General features: G+C 35.5%; 2 protein-coding genes across 4 annotated transcripts; one reads left to right on the plus strand and one right to left on the minus strand.

Moving 5' to 3' along the window:
* Positions 1-356: 356 nt before the first annotated feature.
* LOC103490998 (putative 4-hydroxy-4-methyl-2-oxoglutarate aldolase 3) lies at positions 357-2,618 on the minus strand. 2 transcript variants are annotated; one of them, XM_008450769.3, is made up of 2 exons: positions 2,393-2,618; positions 357-1,039 (listed from the first exon to the last, which is right to left on the minus strand). In XM_008450769.3, the coding sequence occupies exon 2, from the start codon at positions 1,029-1,031 to the stop codon at positions 531-533; it is 501 nt and encodes a 166-aa protein (XP_008448991.1). In that variant the 5' UTR covers positions 1,032-1,039; positions 2,393-2,618; the 3' UTR covers positions 357-530. The 2 variants fall into 2 exon arrangements, with proteins under 2 accessions (XP_008448991.1, XP_008448992.1); XM_008450770.3 differs by having other exon boundaries at positions 357-1,042; positions 2,393-2,617.
* Positions 2,619-3,675: 1,057 nt separating this feature from the next.
* Positions 3,676-15,615, plus strand: LOC103490999 (protein FERTILITY RESTORER RF2, mitochondrial-like). 2 transcript variants are annotated; one of them, XM_008450771.3, is made up of 5 exons: positions 3,682-3,999; positions 6,808-6,879; positions 13,334-13,539; positions 15,006-15,075; positions 15,308-15,615. In XM_008450771.3, the coding sequence occupies exons 2-5, from the start codon at positions 6,828-6,830 to the stop codon at positions 15,502-15,504; spliced, it is 525 nt and encodes a 174-aa protein (XP_008448993.1). In that variant the 5' UTR covers positions 3,682-3,999; positions 6,808-6,827; the 3' UTR covers positions 15,505-15,615. The 2 variants fall into 2 exon arrangements, with proteins under 2 accessions (XP_050942487.1, XP_008448993.1); XM_051086530.1 differs by lacking the exons at positions 13,334-13,539; positions 15,006-15,075; positions 15,308-15,615 and adding an exon at positions 11,606-11,753 and having other exon boundaries at positions 3,676-3,999.
* Positions 15,616-17,547: the final 1,932 nt, after the last annotated feature.

Here is a 17,547-nt window from a genome sequence, read left to right on the forward strand (position 1 = left end):
TATCAATTGTCGCCATCAATACGGTGAGTGCTCCATCATCCTAATAAGCGCTATTTTTCATGTTTACCAAGTGTGTGTAATGTTGTGAGATATTTGGAGAGAAAGAAACAACATAGTGTGAACTTCGTTCCTCGACAAGGTTTCACGTTTGGCTTTGGGCTTCGATTTCAAAGTTTTTTTTTTAATTATTAACTTAGTAACATCTTACTCAGTTGGAATCGTTAGCCTTTTCTCTTTTTTTTTTTTTTTTTTGTGGATTTATTATTTTGTATACCCTTAAATTTATTTTTTCGTTATTTACACAAATTAACAAAAAAAATCCTAATAAGTAGCTTCTAAAACAAAGAATCCAACACTGACTTTCAAATCACCCTTTCATTTAGAATCACAAATACATTGTGTATAATGAAAGAGATAGCATAACCTAATCCAATACACTTGGAAGGAACTCAATAACCAAGCCTAAGAAACAAGCAATAGAAAGTGTTTTTTTCTTCTTCCTGTGATCCTCCTCAAATCAGGCTATCTATTCAAACAGACAACTCAAATTTGGACACCAAAATCCCATCACCATCAGCATACAACCACTCTCCTTCGTGAATTAAAGTGCCACCAATTTGAAGAACCACATGTTTGTCTCCCATCCCTTTCTTGTTTGACTTCAATGGATTAGTCCCTAATGCTCTTACACCAATATCACAATTATTGATCTCATCAACATCTCTTATGCAACCATTTACAACAATCCCAGCCCACCCATTGTTTTGAGCCAATTGCCCAAGATTGCCTCCCAATAATGCACATCTTCTGCTTCCATTTCCATCTATCACCAGAACCCTCCCCTCACCTTTGGTTTCAAGAAGCTGTCTTACTAAAACATTGTCTTCAAATACCTTAACCGTCACTATCTGTCCTGAAAATGCTCGCCGTTGCCCGTAAATTTCGAATTTCGGTTGCAGCACTCGGAGATCTCCGTTTGTGACGTGTGCTGCATTTGCATCACAAACATCTGCTGTTGCTGGAGCTGCCATGCCTTCCACTGCTGGCAAGGATACGTCAACAGTTAAGATTTAGCTTTGAAGTAACTTTCACAGAAAGATCAGAAAAATGTAAATGTTACATTTCCTTCTCTTGAGGAGAGTTCAAACTATTGGAAGCAAAACAAGAGAAGATTGGAGATGAGATTTGTCATTGTTGTTAAAAGAATGAAATTCCAAATGTTTTAAATCATAAAAGACTTCGTTCTATTATGGTTTTGAACTTTCAAATGGGTTGTTTTAGTTTTATTACTATATAAATTGATTGAAACTAGGCGAGTTTACAAATAAATCTAAATTTTGGTGACTAGTTAATAAAAATTTAATGATACGTGTTGTATTTTGATTGATTTTCTAAAAGTGTTTAAACAAGTGTCTTGAAGCGCAAAAACAATGTCTATAAGTACTTAGAAAGTCAATCATGAATCAATGGAAAACATTTCAAAGTTGAAGTACTAATATATATAATATCTATCCAACGGAAAATAACTGCGGAAGTTGATGACTCAAACTAAGATCTGATCTATTTAATAAACTAAAGTTGGTCTAATTGACTCAAAAGTTGGAGTTGTTTACTAGTGTTGTGATATGGTATTGGTATCAATATCAACAAGAGATAAATGAAACTCAGTTGGTTTCATATCAAAAGTCCAGGCATTTATAATGGTATGTTTGGAGGTGATTTTAAATCACGTTTTCGATGCTCAAAATCACTTTTCTCCGAAATACTAACTTTGCCCCAATAATTAAGAATCTTTTTTCCTCCTTTTAGTAATTTGATAACTATAAATCAACCAAACATAATACTTCAAAGTCACTTTTTAAAGTATGAAGTTATAGAAATCAAATTTACAAAATCAATGTCACCTAAACCTCTTTCGTTTAAATTACTACTTCAACTGCCATTCTCAAACATGCACTTAGTTGTGATTAATCACTTGATGGACAAACACAAAAATGCCTCAGCATCATTGCATCAATGTATATGGATGGTACAAGTAAACCATTGCTTTAACTCTAATTGTCAAGGTCAAACAAGCTTCTTCATCTACCCTCTCTGTTCATAGTAACAATTTCTTCTCAAATTTAATGGAAGATGGTTTAAAATACTTCTCCCACGAAAAACAACTTTGCATAAAGACATAAAAAACACCACCCCCAGCCAATTGAGGAAGAAACATGTTAAGTTCTCGAAGTACAGATGAAACAAAATTTCCAAGGATGGTTTTTCAGAGCAGGACAAACAAAACTGGATTATCAAGTTCTCAACACATCTAAGAACTAATTGAAACTCATGTAAACAGTATTCCATGTAGAAGAAATAAACGAAGATAAAAATGACAAAGCAAACTCACCCAATTGAAAGGGAGAAGGGGTTTCCTCTTCTGTAGAAAGTTAAGGCACAAAACCAGCCAATTGAAGAAGCAAACAAGGAGGGTGAGTCAATTTAAGCGACCCCATGGCGTAAGATTTTAGAAATGGCGGAAAGCTTATCAACAAAAGATGCTCAAATAGGCCATAGCGTTGGTTCATGTGCCTTGACAGCGATGATCGTCATCGTTGGGCTTCAAGAAACCAGTGTTTTCGCGTTCATTTGCAAAAAGCTTCAATTTTGAAAGGATTTTTTTAGCCCATTCCATTGTTGTGGGCTGGATTTAGTGTCAGCCCTATAAATTGTGGATAAATGAAATGGTTGAATAAATGTTAATTAAACGTAGCAATTATATTCAAAATAATCAAGTATATAATAATATTTTAAAAAAATTATAAATATAGTAAAATATGTTAAAATTTATCAATAATGATAGAAGTCTACGTAACAAATGTTGGTATATCACTGATAAAACATAAGAGTCTATCAATGATAGAAATTTATCACCGATAGACTTTGCTATATTTGTTATATTAATTGAAAAATTGGACGAAAATATCCTTCTAAATAACTCCTGAGATCGTTTGGGATAAAGATTATATCTATGATCATAATAATCTACTATCGTTTTTACAATTTGACATTCATCGTTATTTTTCATTATTTACTACAGTGTTTCTTATTTCCTTATCAAGCTAAAATAATCTACGCACCAAATAAATACTATTATAACCTAAATTAAAATAATCCACACTTTATACACAAACTATTATAATCAAATTATAATATCATATGACTATAATAGCTCACTCATTGCCACAAATACCTCATAAACTATTTGTTAAACCCCATAAACTATTTATTAAAGTAAGTTTAATTTAGAGGTGGGATATACTATTCTCACGACGTTGTACTTTGTTATTAATTTTGCAAAAATGACAAAAAAATTGTATGACACTTTAAATTTTAGTGCACAATTTATATAAATAATTAGCACAACAATAAAATATTTGCAAAAATAACACACGATAAATAGTCTATTAGTAATTTTTTTCAATGCAAAGTATGTCATCAAGTGACTTTAATCGATAGATATGTCATTAAGTGACTATCATTGATAGAAGCTATTACTTATATTTCAGTTTTTTTACCGATTTTTATATTCTTTATGTTTTATTTTATCATGATATATTCTATTATTTTCGATTTTTTAGTGTTGTTTATGCAATTTATCATAAATATTATATTTTCAATTTGACTGCTAAATGGAACAATAACTATCATGAGTTTAGCTCTACATATTCAAGGACGAGAGATCCGAGTTCAAAATACCCTACTAGAAAAAAGATCAATAATAAAAATAATAACTTTCTTTTCACATTACCCTTTTTTCTTCTTCTTCTTCTTCTTCTTCCTGCCTCTATCACAAAAGAGTCGTCGCCAGGAGCTTCACCGCCATATCTCTCTCCATAGCGAGACCTTCCGGAATCTCTCCTCCTTTTCTCTTAAGAAAGCTTTCCAGCATTACCCTTTTGCGCTACTTTGTAGAGACGAAGCGCGTTCATCCTCGGCTTTCTCGTATCTCAAAAGGTTCGGTTTTTTTTGCAATTTCTCTATTAATTGTGTCCCCCTATTCCACTATTGAAAGATTATCGTGTTCTTTATGTTTATGGTTGTGAAGCTTGTAAGTTCTTGTGGTAAAGTCCACTTATTCTTCTTTGCTTCATGTTCTCGTTGAATCCGAAAGAGTTATTCTAGCATTCGTGTTGGTATTTTGGAGTAAATAGAATTGGGTTTCTATGTGAATTTAGAGTCATTTCTTGAATGTTGTAATTTCAGAGTTGATGCTTTTGGTTTTATTTCAGAACACGACTCTATTCGGATTTTCTATTTTATTTTATTTTTATTTTTTGGATTCCTGTGAAGAGGAAAATCATTTGTGTGGAAATTTCTTGCTGTAAAATTTTTGGCTTGGGATCTTGTCTCTATTGGCAGGGAGTTTCTTGGTATGGGATGGGGAATGCTTTAGGGCAAGGGGATGGGATGGGGAAGCCAGTTCGTTTCTTCTATGGAAGTGAATTACTTCTTTTGAGGTTTATGTTGTTGTAAATAATTTCAGTATATATGAAAAATATAAAAAACATTGACAAGTTTAAAAAATTAAAGGTGGTATAAAAATTCGCTTTTTTGGTGTATATTTCTTAATTTGATTACCTTTACAAGAAAAGTTAAAAAGAGATAAAGGTCATCAATTCAAGCACGATTGAAGTGAAACCAAATTGAACTTCTGAATGGAACCAAACTAATCTGTGCTTGATACTTGATGGGTTTTGTTTGGTTCTATGCCCAATGTCCAAAACTACTATGGGTTGCCATTGTCCCAGTGGTCAATAAGAGCCCACGTAGGTGGGAAGGACTTATGGGGAATGGGTTCAAGTGATGGTAACTAGCTACTTCAGATTTAATATCCTAAATTGCCTTGGCAACCCAATTCAAATGTATTAGGATTAGATAGGTGTTTTGTGAGGATAGTTAATAAGGTGCTTGCAAGTTGGTGTCGACATTCCCAAATGTGAAGGGAAAAAAACCCCAATCTTTGGTCTCAACTGGACTTTGGTTCATTGCAGTTGAAAATAAATTATTTTAGTTCAAACCAATAAAACACATTTTTTAAAATCTTTGGATATTTGTTTCTTAAAGTTCCTGAAACAGCCCACCAAGTCCATAGCAATTAGGAAGGCATAAGTTAGAGCTAGTATGCTTGGCATGGTTGGGGGTGGGTTACCTTGTTATGTAAATTCATAGAAATATTCATATCTTGTGCTAAAAGTCAAATGGAAAGAGGGTGATTGCTGTGATGCTGTCTAATACAAAGTGCTAGAAGCCATATGGAGAAAGGGTATTTCTACAGTGTCTAATAAGTTAATTACATAATAAATTTCTAGGTTATGAGAATCCAATCCGCATGAATTTAAGGACTGCACACTTGCTCCATTTGCAACATGTGTACCACTTTAGAATCATATTTCACCTGAGTTCATTATTCAACTAGATTAATGTATCTCTTTTGGTGTTACATGTTTTTAAGAACATAATTATTTTAGTTTACTGTCGGAGAGAAGCAAGTACTGGTTATGCATGGTTCTAGTGAGCCTAATAGAGTAAGGCTATGGTTTGGGCATTTGGAAGTTTTAGTGGATTAGAATTTTGAAGGCAAAGCTAAGGATCATACACGCCCTTCTTCCCTTTTGACCAGTTGGAGATCTATCATGTAACTCTATTGTCTTGGGCTTCGGCCTTATTTTATAAATTTCATATATCAATGAAATTTATTTCCTATAAAAAAAAAGAAAAAAGAAAAAGGCAAAGCTAAGGATTTTAATATCATTGTTAGTTTCTTTAATTTTTTTCTTTGGGAAGTGTGCATGTAGAGCTCCTTTGAAAGAGAAAAAGCAAAGAACTCTTGAATGTAAAATCTCTATGTTTGAGTTTTATAGTAGCGTACCACATTCACTTCATGGTGATGTAGTTATAGTTTTCCTATGGAATATGGCTATTAATTTTTGCGAGGCTCTTATTTTATAGTTCTTTTGGGGTGTTCTTTCCTGTACCCCCTCCCCTTTTTGTGAGAAGGGGAGGTTTCTGTGGCTAGCTGGGTTGGTTTAGATTTGTGGACCTTTTTTGTGAGAGGAACCATAGAACCTTTTGATGAGGACCTCGAGCACTATTTGATCATTTATAAGTTTCCATAGGCTTTTGTAATTACCTTTTTGGTCTTATTTTAATTGGAGTCCCCTTCCTCCCCTTTTGTTGGCTTTTTTGTTGTATGGTTGGGCATTCTTTCGTTAGGGAAGTTTGATAATTCACATAATAAACATACAATAAACAACCATCAATACAATCAACAAGCAGGATTAGTGTAATACTGTAAATGTCTTTTATTTTCTTTACTCCTTTTTTCTTTTGAGGTCTATGATAATTGATATCCAACAGTGTATTGGCCAAAATGATTTATCATGGTCAGTACCTTAGGGGTTTGACTTCCAATCCAGGATTTAAGGTTTGAGACCAGATATTCTGTGCCTCAAGGCCCTCAACAACCTTCTCATGGCTTTTTCCTGTATACATATTATTATATAAAGTTATAACCAATAAAAGGGACAGGTCAAATCCTCTTAATATATGCGAAAATCAACCTAATGTCTACTGTATACCTTCTCAATCGCCACCTTCCTCCTGCTGTCATCCAAGGTAGGGCCTTATTGTATCAGCTAGCTCCCTTTACTTATTTATTTATTTTTTGAAGTGCGCAGTTTGTTTGTTTACCTTGTTATAGGAAATTCAATCTATTCTCATTTTATTGGTGCATTCGTCTCAGAAATTCTTGTACGGTTTCAGGTTATCATCTACCCTTGTAGATGGAGATGCTTACTACAAATTCTGCTGTGATGCTACCTCTTCTACCCCCAGGTACAAGCAACTAAATTCCATATCCGTTTATTGATTTGATGTAAGCAGAAATGAACGAGTTTTGTTATATGTAAAAGAAAAATGTTGAGTACAAGGGAAAGTGTTAGATCTCAATCCAACACAATCTCAGAATAGAAAGAGCAACTTTATTGAAATGTAAAATGCTGAATACCATAAGAAAGATGGAATCAATGAATTACGATATGTAATTCATTGACGTAAGAAACTATCGCTGAAAACTCTCTCACTAGAGTTGCAGTGCCCACTACTCAATGAAAACATTCTCCGCCCATTCCCACGTAGCTTCATGATTGGGCAATCCTTTCCAACTCATCAATACCTCCCCTTCTCCTTTAGCATCTTTCTGGTAACCATAGGCTTCATCAGGGATTGCCAGCCATTCGTGGTTTTCTGTCATATATGGGGCCGATTCTTGCGGATTCTGGCAATCTCCAAAGGCTCTTTTCAGCTGGGAAATGTGGAATACTGGATGAATCGTTGCTGATGGCGGCAACTCCAATTTATATGCCAGAGTTCCTATTCTTTTTAAGACTTCGTATGGCCCAAAATATTTAGGCGAGACAACTTCTCATTTCTCCTTTTTCTCATAGAAACTTGTCTATATAGCCTCAATTTCAAATAAACCATATCACCTTCTTCAAATTCTACATGTGTTCTCTTTAAATCAACATAGGTCTTCTTCTTTTCTTGAGCCACTCTCAAATGCTCTTTCAATGCTCCCAAGGCCTTGCTTAAGTTGATCATCAAGTGTGGAATTAGGGGTGCCGAGATCTCCATAAAACACTAATGGTGGGGGAGTTCTGCCACAGCTTGAAAAGGAGAAACTCCAAGTGCCCTCTGGTACGTCGTATTATACCAGTACTCCGCCCAATGGATCCATTTATTCCACTCCTTTGGCCTTTCTCCACAGAAACAACGCAAGTAAGCCTCATGGATCGATTGACCACCTCAGTTTGCCCATCCGTTTGGGGATGGTAAGATATGCTTCTATTTAATTTCGTTCCGGCCAATCTGAATAACTCCTTCCAAAAATGGCTCAAGAAAATTTTATCACGATCCAATACAGTCGATTGCCTAATCACTTCCTTCACAAATAATTTTGCCACAGTCTTGGCATCAAAAGGATGTTTAATGTGAGAAAGTGGCCATACTTACTGAAACGATCCACCACCACTAAAATCACTTCAAACCCGGCTGCCTTTGGCAATCCTTCTATGAAATCCATTGAGATGTCATCCCAAATCCTGCCGGGAATTTCCAATGGTGTTAATAAGCCTACTGGTGATAGAGACAAGGATTTATTCCGTTGACACACAACACATTCTTAGCAATATTTCTGTACATCTCCCTTCATTTCTTGCCAAAATAACTCGCCTGTTAATCGTTTATATGTTCGCAAGAAGCCCGAGTGACCCCCAAACACTGAATCATGGTATGTATGAAGAATAGTAGGAATCAACGATGACTAACCTTCCCTTATATTGGAGCATATCATGCTGCAATGTGTACTTCTGTACTTCTTCCCTTCTTTAATTCTTTTAATAATCTGACTCAAGTGATCATCCTTCTCTACTTCTTTTTTGATGATCTTTAAATCAATCAATGCCGGAGCTGTTAATTGTAGATGCACCACAGGAGGTACTCTAGATAAGGCATCAGCTGCTTTATTTTCCAGACCGGGCTTGTATATGACTTCAAAAGAGTATCCTAACAGTTTCGCAATCCATTTCTGGTACTGAGGTTGGATTACCCGCTGGTCAAGTAAGAATTTTAAGGATATCTGACCAGTTTTAACAACAAATTTTCTTCCTAGCAAATAAGGACGCCAACGTTGGACAGCCAAGACTACCGCCACTGGTTCTCTCTCATATACAGGTTTGGCTCGGTCCCTCAAAGCCAAAGTTTGGCTGAAAAAAGCCATCGGCCTTTTCTTCTGCATTAAAACCGCTCCTATACCATGGCCAGATGCATCGGTTTCCACTTCAAATGGAAGATTAAAATCTGGTAAGGCCAACGTCGACAATGTCATCATGGCTTCCTTCAGTCTTCCAAAAGCCAATTGAGCTTCTTCACTCCGTCTAAAATCCCCTAATTTCAACAACTGAGTTAATGGAGCAGCAATGGACCCATAATTTTGTACAAACCTCCGATAGTAACCAGTGAGCCCCAAGAATCCCCTCAATTCTCTCACATTTGAAGAACTGGCCATTGTTTAATGGATCTGATCTTCTCTGGGTCAACCTCTACTCCTTGACCTGAAACGATATGGCCAAGATACTCCACTCTTTGAAATGCGAAGCTGCACTTCTTCTTATTAGCATAGAGTTTATGTTCACGTAATACTTCAAATACCAACTCTAAATGATATATATGCTTTTCCATACCTCTACTATATATCAAAATGTCATAAAAAAATACCAGAACGAATTTCCTCAGATAAGATCGAAAAATAGAGTTCATGGGAGACTGGAACGTGGCTGGTGCATTTGTTAAACCGAAGGGCATCACTAAAAATTCATAGTGACCCTCATGTGTCCTAAATGCAGTTCTCTTTACATCTTCCTTATGCATTATGATTTGATGGTATCCAGCCTTTAAATCAATTTTAGAAAACAGGTTTGCACCTTTCAATTCATCAAATAACTCCTCTATAACTGGAATAGGAAACTTATCTGGTATGGTAACGTTGTTGAGTGCGCGGTAATCCACACAAAATCTCCAGCTTCCATCTTTTTTCTTAACAAGTAGTACTGGGCTGGAATAAGGACTAGAACTCGGCTGTATAATTCCAGATGACAGCATCTCATCAACGAGCTTCTCCATCTCTGCCTTTTGATGAAAAGCATATCTATATGGCCTGATGTTCTCTGGGTTTGTTCCTGTTTTCAAATGAATCTGATGCTCAATTGATCTCCTTGGGGGTAAGGATTCTGGCCACTCAAAGACATCATTAAATTTTTCCAATACATTCTGCGTATTAGTATGCACCACATTAGTTTCCTTTTCTGCACTTTCTTCAGTCAACATTACTCCTTCTAGTGCTCTACACTCAACCAAGTAACCCTAATCAGAATCGGTCCATGCTTTCATCATTGACTTCAACCCAATTCTGGTTTTTGTCAAACTCGGATCTCCCTTGATGATGATTTTTTTTATCTTCATGAAAGAAAGTCATGGTCAAATTCCTCCAATCTGTCTCAGTAACACCTAGAGAATACAACCACTGCATAACTGCATCCCTAAAATTGCGTCCACCCCTCCTAACTCCAAGGGTAAGAAATCTGCTATCACCTTTCACTCGTTCAACATTCTCACAGACTCCCTTCCCTTTAATGGCAGTTCCAGAACCGAGGATCACACCATAATGGACGTTTACTTGGTATGCAATTTCAACTCATTCACCAACTTCTTTGAGATGAAGTTATGAGTTGCCCCACAGTCAATTAGTACTAATATTTCTTCTCCTTTCAGTTTTCCTCTTACTTTCATAGTCCCTAGATTGGTTAGGCCAACCACTAAGTTGATGGATAACTCCACCATTGCATTAACTTCTCCCTCTATCTCGAACATATTCTACTCTTTTGGCTCTGCACATTCTTCTTCTATGATTTCTTCCTCCACATTGTTTTCGTGCACACAAACATTCTCAACTCTCTTACTTCGGGTTCTTTGCACTTATGCCCAGAGTGATACTTTTCATCACATTTAAAGCACAGTCCCTTCTCCCTCTTGGCCTTAAACTCTGCATCAGAAAGGCGTTTGCTCGGGCCTTCCTTTCTTGGTTCACCATTCGCAGTGCTTCACAGAGTAATGGTTCTCATTGGGGTTGATTGATTATTCTTTCCATCATTCCATGTTACAGCAGCATTCAGGTTGTTGTAATTAGCTGGATTATAAAGGTACCTTCCTCCAGCGTACCCATACAAATTGGCTTCTCTTCGAATAATCTCCCTGATCTCAGCCTTCAATGCTAGTCGCATCATCTGTGGTAGGCCAATCGGTTTAGAGTACTCAACTTCTAAGGTTTCCTCTAAAACCTTATCGGATAAATCGGAAAGTGGTGCCACAAGTCGATCAAATAAGTTTCGATATTCCTCAACTGTTGTCATTTGTTTAATGGCGAAAAATCTGCCATATAAAGATCCTTCACGAATTGACCGAAATCTCTCTAACAACCTGCTTTTTAAATTCGACCAGTCAGTGAACTTATTTCGTTGCTCCTGAGAACGAAACCAGTCAAGTGCTGGGCCGTCGAAGCTTATAACCGAAACAGTCATCTTCTCGAAATCGGTTTAACTTGTGGATCTGAAAATAACGATTGGCTCTGAATAACCATGAGTTCGGATCGCTTCCCGTAAACACCGACATTTCTACATTTTTAAACTTATTCCGTTCGACAGTTTTATCTTCTTTGTCTTTCGCTTCTTTCTTGGTTTCATCATTTGTTTCTTTGCTACTTACTACTCCTTTCGAGTAAAATGATCCTTCCATATCGGAAGTTGTACCAGACGTTAACAATGCTATCCATATATTTCATAATTACTTGGTATTGTTGCTGCTGTGTATCGGCTTTCGAACTCAACTTATCCAGGTTCTTCATCAGTGTTTGATTCTGTTGTTGTTGCTTTTCGTTTTGCACGTTCATACGTTCGATTGTCTTCATGATCGTCGACAACTTTTCTTCTACCGCCGGCAACTTCTGCAGATCCTTCTTCATCTCTGAAGCTTCTTGTTCCAACGCTTCAAACCGTTCCTCATGCTTCTTTTCCATTCTCTTTGGTTTCCCCAGGATTGTATGCTCTGACACCAATATGTTAGATCTCAATCCAACACAGTAATCTCATAATAGAAAGAGCAACTTTATTGAAATGTAAAGTGCTGAATACCATAAGAAAGATGGAATCAATGAATTACGATATGTAATTCATTGACGTAAGAAACTATCACTGAGAACTCTCTCACTAGAGTTGCAGTGCCCACTACTCAATGAAAACATTCTCTGCCCATTTCCTCTCTCCTCTCCTTATTTATAAACTTCCAGGTGGTCCCCCCTATAACAAACAATTCTAACATAAAGATGGTCCCCCTATAACAACCGACTCCTACATATTCTTTACTGCTTTTTGCTAACATCTCTATTCCTCCTATGGTAGGGAAAGTAAGCGGGATAATCAATAATGCCTTTCCCCTACCCAGAAAGGAGCATGTAAGAAGCAACCTGTGTCTAATTTGATTGGAGAAGTAAGTTAAAGTCAGAATTCGATCTATTTCACTCGACTCACTTATGCAGGAGGTGCTGTACTACATTATACAATCCAAGAAATTCTCAAAAGTCTTAAAAATATCCTTTAGGATTATTCTTTCGATCTAAAGTTAGCCATAAAATTGCTGTGGAAGGAATTCCACGTAGAAACCTACCTTTCTGTTCACTTTTCAGCCATCAGCCCACAAAACTTTTGAAAATGAGGGATCTCACATTGTTCAGGAAGCTCTAGAAACCTAAATTCAACATTACGAAAATTCCAGCTTTTAGTGGCAACTCACTAGAGGAATTGATGTAAGAAGACTCGGGGTTAATTGGGTTATTAGGTAATATTCTAGGTTAATTCCCTTTTTACCCCACTTGTAATAGAACTTTATAAATAGGAGTTTCTCTTGTATGAAGCACATTATTCATTCTAATAAAAGATTCACAATCTTGGTTCTAGGAGAATTTCTCCTTTAGGTTACATCAGGAATAGATGGTCTATATAGGAAGAAGTTGACTTTGTGTCGACCCCTCTCTAATCAGGTTAGTTATGTTGGTACCTGAAGTTGGGTTTTTTTGTTTAGTTAGGTAGACAAGAGAAGACTTGCAAGAGTGTGCCCTGAAATTATCAAAATTCTTTGAAGAGATGTTACATGCTCTCATAATAATAATATCTACATTGGTTTACTGGTTTATTAAGTTGGGGAACAAATAATTTAGTTGGTACAGATCCATGCAATCTGATTGTGAAAACATACATCTTGATCATTCTATGGAACATATATTTATTGACACTCAGTTGATTGGAGCAGTCAAGTTTCGCTGATAGTTGTCAATTGTGATAACTTAAGATTTGTTAAATGCCTCGATCTTTGTGACATAACACGTCTCCATCGTGCAATTGTCAAAAGTTTTTTGGTGTTTAATGCACTACATAATATATGTACTTTTCATGTAACCCTGTGTTGTACCCGAGCTTTTAATTTTCAATATATTTTTGCTCAGACTAAATAATAAATGTTATTAACTTATGCCATCTTTTAGATTTAAGAACCATTGTAGTTTCATGGTTTCTTATGAGTTATGAAGTTAAAAAGTAATGGTTTTTGTTTAAATTAGTCTTCTATTACCATTATTCTGAGAAATTTTTTGATCTTTAGTTTTAACATTGTCTTTGTTAAATAGTGGGTCAGCATTGGGGAAGAATGAAGGCCAAAGACTTACCTCTTAGGCGGTATAGTTCCCAGCATCAAACTCCTAATGGGAGGAGACAATCATTGTTTGCTAAAGCAGGACCGGTATTTCTCAAACCAATTCCATCTACTGGGACGAAGGGAGGCATTCTATGTTCAAGTAGAAAGAACAGTACTTTCATTTGTTTGGCTGCTTTGGTAAGTTGGTTTTTATTAATTGGTTTCTCTTTTAGAGCTTCCTCATTTTCTTTCAGCATTGAGTTTGTCTGTTCTCTTTTTACTTTTCCTCAGCTGGTAATAGTTTTTTTATATCAGAAACATTATTGTACAATGTTAACTGTTAAGCTTAGAATATGCCAAGGGAGATTTCGTAAAGGCTTACCATTTTATTGAATTGAGTTGGGGCTTTGGATGGTGAGGAATCATAGAGTTTTCATAGGGTGATACGTACGTGAAGGAGTTGTTCCTTGATTTGGGTCTTGATGGCTAAGGTCATTAGGGTGCCTTATTCATTCAGATTAGAGCAACCCCCATTTTGTACTTCTCTGGCTCTGTTTTTATTTATGGCCCTGTAAATGATAAAGCTTGATTTAGTTATCAATATAGGTTCTGAATCTAGGGAAGATTTAGAGAGCTTCCCTTCCCTCCTAAACAGTAAATACAATTCTCACAAAATGACTTGAGCAGAAAGATCACCTCTCTAGCTCTTTTCTTCTCTCTATGATCCACTGATCGCGTCTAGTCTATGCAAGGTTTTAAAAAGCCGTTGAGGTTTACACTTTGAGGCTCGCCATGAGAAAGTCGCTTGACTATATTTATCTTTTAGGCTTGTGTGTTGGTAAAAAGCGCACGGAGGTCCCCTATGGTAGTCACCTACTAAGGAATTAAGATTTTTTGAACTATTAATGATAGTAGTAGTTAGGCTAGAGATATCCTTTTAAATTTTTTTTATTTGAGCGGAAAGTTGGGGGGGGGGTGATTTTTTTTTTTACATTATTGTAGAACTATGTTTAACATTACTTGGTCATACCAATTTAGGATTTGTAAAATGTTTTTAGTTCAATTTGAAGATTATGCCTCACCTCTTCGATATGAAAAGCTTCAATTTTTTTTTTATATCTGTGAGGGTTCGAGCCAGCTTACGCGCACCTAAACTAATTTCACAGGACACCTGCCTGACCCTACAACATTTGGGTGTCAAGGAAATTCGTAGGAAATTAATTCCTAAATAGGTGACCAACATGGATTGAACTTATGACCTCTTAGTTAGTTACTGAGACCATGTCTCTCTTTTTACCATTAGGCCAAACCATGGTGGTTGAAAGTTCCAAAATTGTTTTAGCCTCTCCAAACATTGCGTTTATTATATTCATGTTACACACAATTTTTTCATCCACCTAAGATTGCGTTTATTATATTTATTATATTCATGTTACACACAATTTTTTCTATTAGTATCTACCTGAATGATTGTTTGAAGCAACATGACAGACTGAGTGGTGAATGGATTTGATTTTTTTATTAATAATCATAGTAAAGAAGAAAATAGTTGAAGACTTAAACAGAATATTTGAAAGAGGGATTTAGTTAAAGACTTGAATAGAATATTTGAAAGACGGATTAAAAGAATAGAAAATATACATAATGATACTTTCTCTCTGCAGAATGCTCGATGTGCAGCGGAGCAGACCCAGACAGTTACAAGAGAGGCTCCTACAATCACTGTTCTTCCCGGTAACAATCACTTGCATAAATTTTATGAATAATAATAACTTTTAACAGCAATCTTCCTAGCAGTAAGTTGCATATCACACTCCGATACTCCTTGCAAGTATCATGCCTCGCTATGTTCTTACCTATTTGTCTCTCTCCCTACCACACACACACGGACTTGCCATTGCGTAATGTTTGCTGTTGTAAGCTGTACTTTTTTACCACGCACTGTTACCTAGTACTAAAATTGCAGGCAAGGAGAAGTCACCGCAATTGGATGATGGCGATTCTGGATTTCCACCTCGAGATGATGGTGATGGTGGCGGCGGCGGTGGCGGCGGCGGAGGCAACTGGTCTGGTGGGTTCTTCTTCTTTGGTTTCCTTGCTTTCTTAGGCTTTCTAAAAGATAAAGAAAGTGAAGGGCCATATCAGGATGATCGGAGAAGATAAATATACTTCGATTAAACATATGTAGATTCTAAATTTATACTTCAATATACAATCTCATGATAAACGTTTGTTTCTAGCCATGTTAAATCGCCATTAAATTCCTTTCATCCATTCACTTGCCTTAAATTTAGTATAGACCGACATAAGAACATAAAGTTCCAAAGACATTTGGAATTTCAGTTATCAAAGATATAGCTGGTGAGGATAAAAGGCGATGAGTTCAACTTAAGTGATATAATGGATTTTTATCCTTGTAAGACAAAAAGATAGTAAGTATAGAAATGGTGGTAGGCAAAACTAGGATTTCTAAGCAGGTTGAAGGTTTGTTTTTTTGTTTTTAGTTTTCTTAGAATGAAAGGTCATCTCAATTATAGCGAGATAAGTTTTATTCGATAAGATTCTAGTTGTGAAGATGCCATATATTTTTTTATTTTATTAGATTTATGTTTCCATATTAATTGGGATTGGATCACCATGTCTGTTTATTTTTGTTTTAACCATTTTCAAATATTTTTAGAAATCCATTTTCATGGTTAACTGATTGAGAGTTGCGTTAATCTGATAGAGGACAGGGGCGATCATTTCTTAAACGATGTCAGTTTTGGGCAAACTGGTGGTGCAAGTGTCGATTTTGGTTGATCAATTTTTGAACGTTGAACGTTTTGTGAATTTCACGATTTAGTACGAAAAAAAAAACTGAAAGGAGAAGGAAAAGGAGAAAAAAAGAGAAGAAATTTAGGTAAAAAAAAGAAGATAAATGGGAAAGGAAAATGTGAGAAGATAGGGATGGAAATATGATAAGAAGACATTGGTTTACGCCTCCAAATCTTAGAGTAGTATTAATCCAAACTTAGAACTAATGACTACAACAATAATTGAACTAATTTAGGATATTTATTGGTGATTTGTAGCATTTTTATTTTATTTTATTTTATTTTATTTCAAATCAATTTAGCATCTCCAAAGAAGTCTTCTCTTGAGACTCCAACAAAAGGTTATCATGCGATTCTTTCTAAAATATAGAAAAATAGAGAAAGATGAGTCGACAAATGTTATTCAAATTTTAATCAAAAATGGATATATGTTTCATTTTTTCATTCGGTCTCAAACTTTCATTAAGAGATTTTTATAGATAACAAAAGGAAAAAAAAAAAAAAACGATAAATGGATTAGGAAAATGTTATATTTGGTAAGTAATTTTAATTCTTTTTGTTATATTTAAATACACTTCTTACATTAATCATTTAGATAATTGTGTAAGATGCTAAACAAAGTATAAAATGGTTTTTGCTCCACTTTTTGAAATTAAAGAATTTTGCTGTGTTGCTTACATCATCACCAACCATTACATGATCACTCTTCATCTATTTTTCTTTTTGATTACAGAATGTCGCGGGATTGGGAATGCGATATTGTGATAATTATAAGTATATAAATAAGGATAACCATCTTAATTGATGATTTGGTATGAGATCTTTTAAAGTGAAACTAAAACAAGAGAGTTTATACCTAAAGTAAACAATGTCATATACTTTGTGGAGATATTTGAAGGGTTGTTGTCACTAATATGTCAACCATATAAAATCGTTTGATTCTAGTAATTTTACATGAAATATTTAAAATGACAAAAATCTTAAATTTTAGAAAATATGAGTTGTCTATACAATTAAACATTGCAAGGCAATTTCCTCTAAATCAACATGAAAAATGCACTCATTATTTCGAACTTAAAATGGAGGGAGATTTAATTTGATTTGATTACAGCCACATGGCTAGTACACATCCTTGCACAATTGGACACAGCCTTTGATTTTAAAAATGTCCCCATTGCTTGCTAGCCATCACTTTCGCTCTTAGTCGTCGTCTTCACCAAAAGCTTTTGTCGAGTAGTGAACACGAGAATTGAAAGACCAACATGTCGCTTATGATATTTTTACCGAGATGCAAAACGAACATTTCACATGCTTAATTGTCCTTATGTCTTTAAGCTAAAAATTCACCCCAAGTTTCCTTTAAAACTCCCTGCTTTGCTTTGTTTCATAT

This window comes from Cucumis melo, chromosome 6 (assembly GCF_025177605.1).
Source record: "Cucumis melo cultivar AY chromosome 6, USDA_Cmelo_AY_1.0, whole genome shotgun sequence".
Classification (NCBI taxonomy): domain Eukaryota; kingdom Viridiplantae; phylum Streptophyta; class Magnoliopsida; order Cucurbitales; family Cucurbitaceae; genus Cucumis; species Cucumis melo.

What these genes read in the sequence shown, in the direction of transcription:
- LOC103490998 (XM_008450769.3), bottom strand. Translation starts at nt 1,031, where the DNA reads ATGGCAGCTCCAGCAACAGCAGATGTTTGTGATGCAAATGCAGCACAC.
- LOC103490999 (XM_008450771.3), top strand. Translation starts at nt 6,828, where the DNA reads ATGGAGATGCTTACTACAAATTCTGCTGTGATGCTACCTCTTCTACCC. An exon ending in TCATTTGTTTGGCTGCTTTG is followed by an intron (nt 13,540 to 15,005) that starts GTAAGTTGGTTT and finishes TTCTCTCTGCAG; the next exon opens with AATGCTCGATGTGCAGCGGA. An exon ending in TACAATCACTGTTCTTCCCG is followed by an intron (nt 15,076 to 15,307) that starts GTAACAATCACT and finishes CTAAAATTGCAG; the next exon opens with GCAAGGAGAAGTCACCGCAA.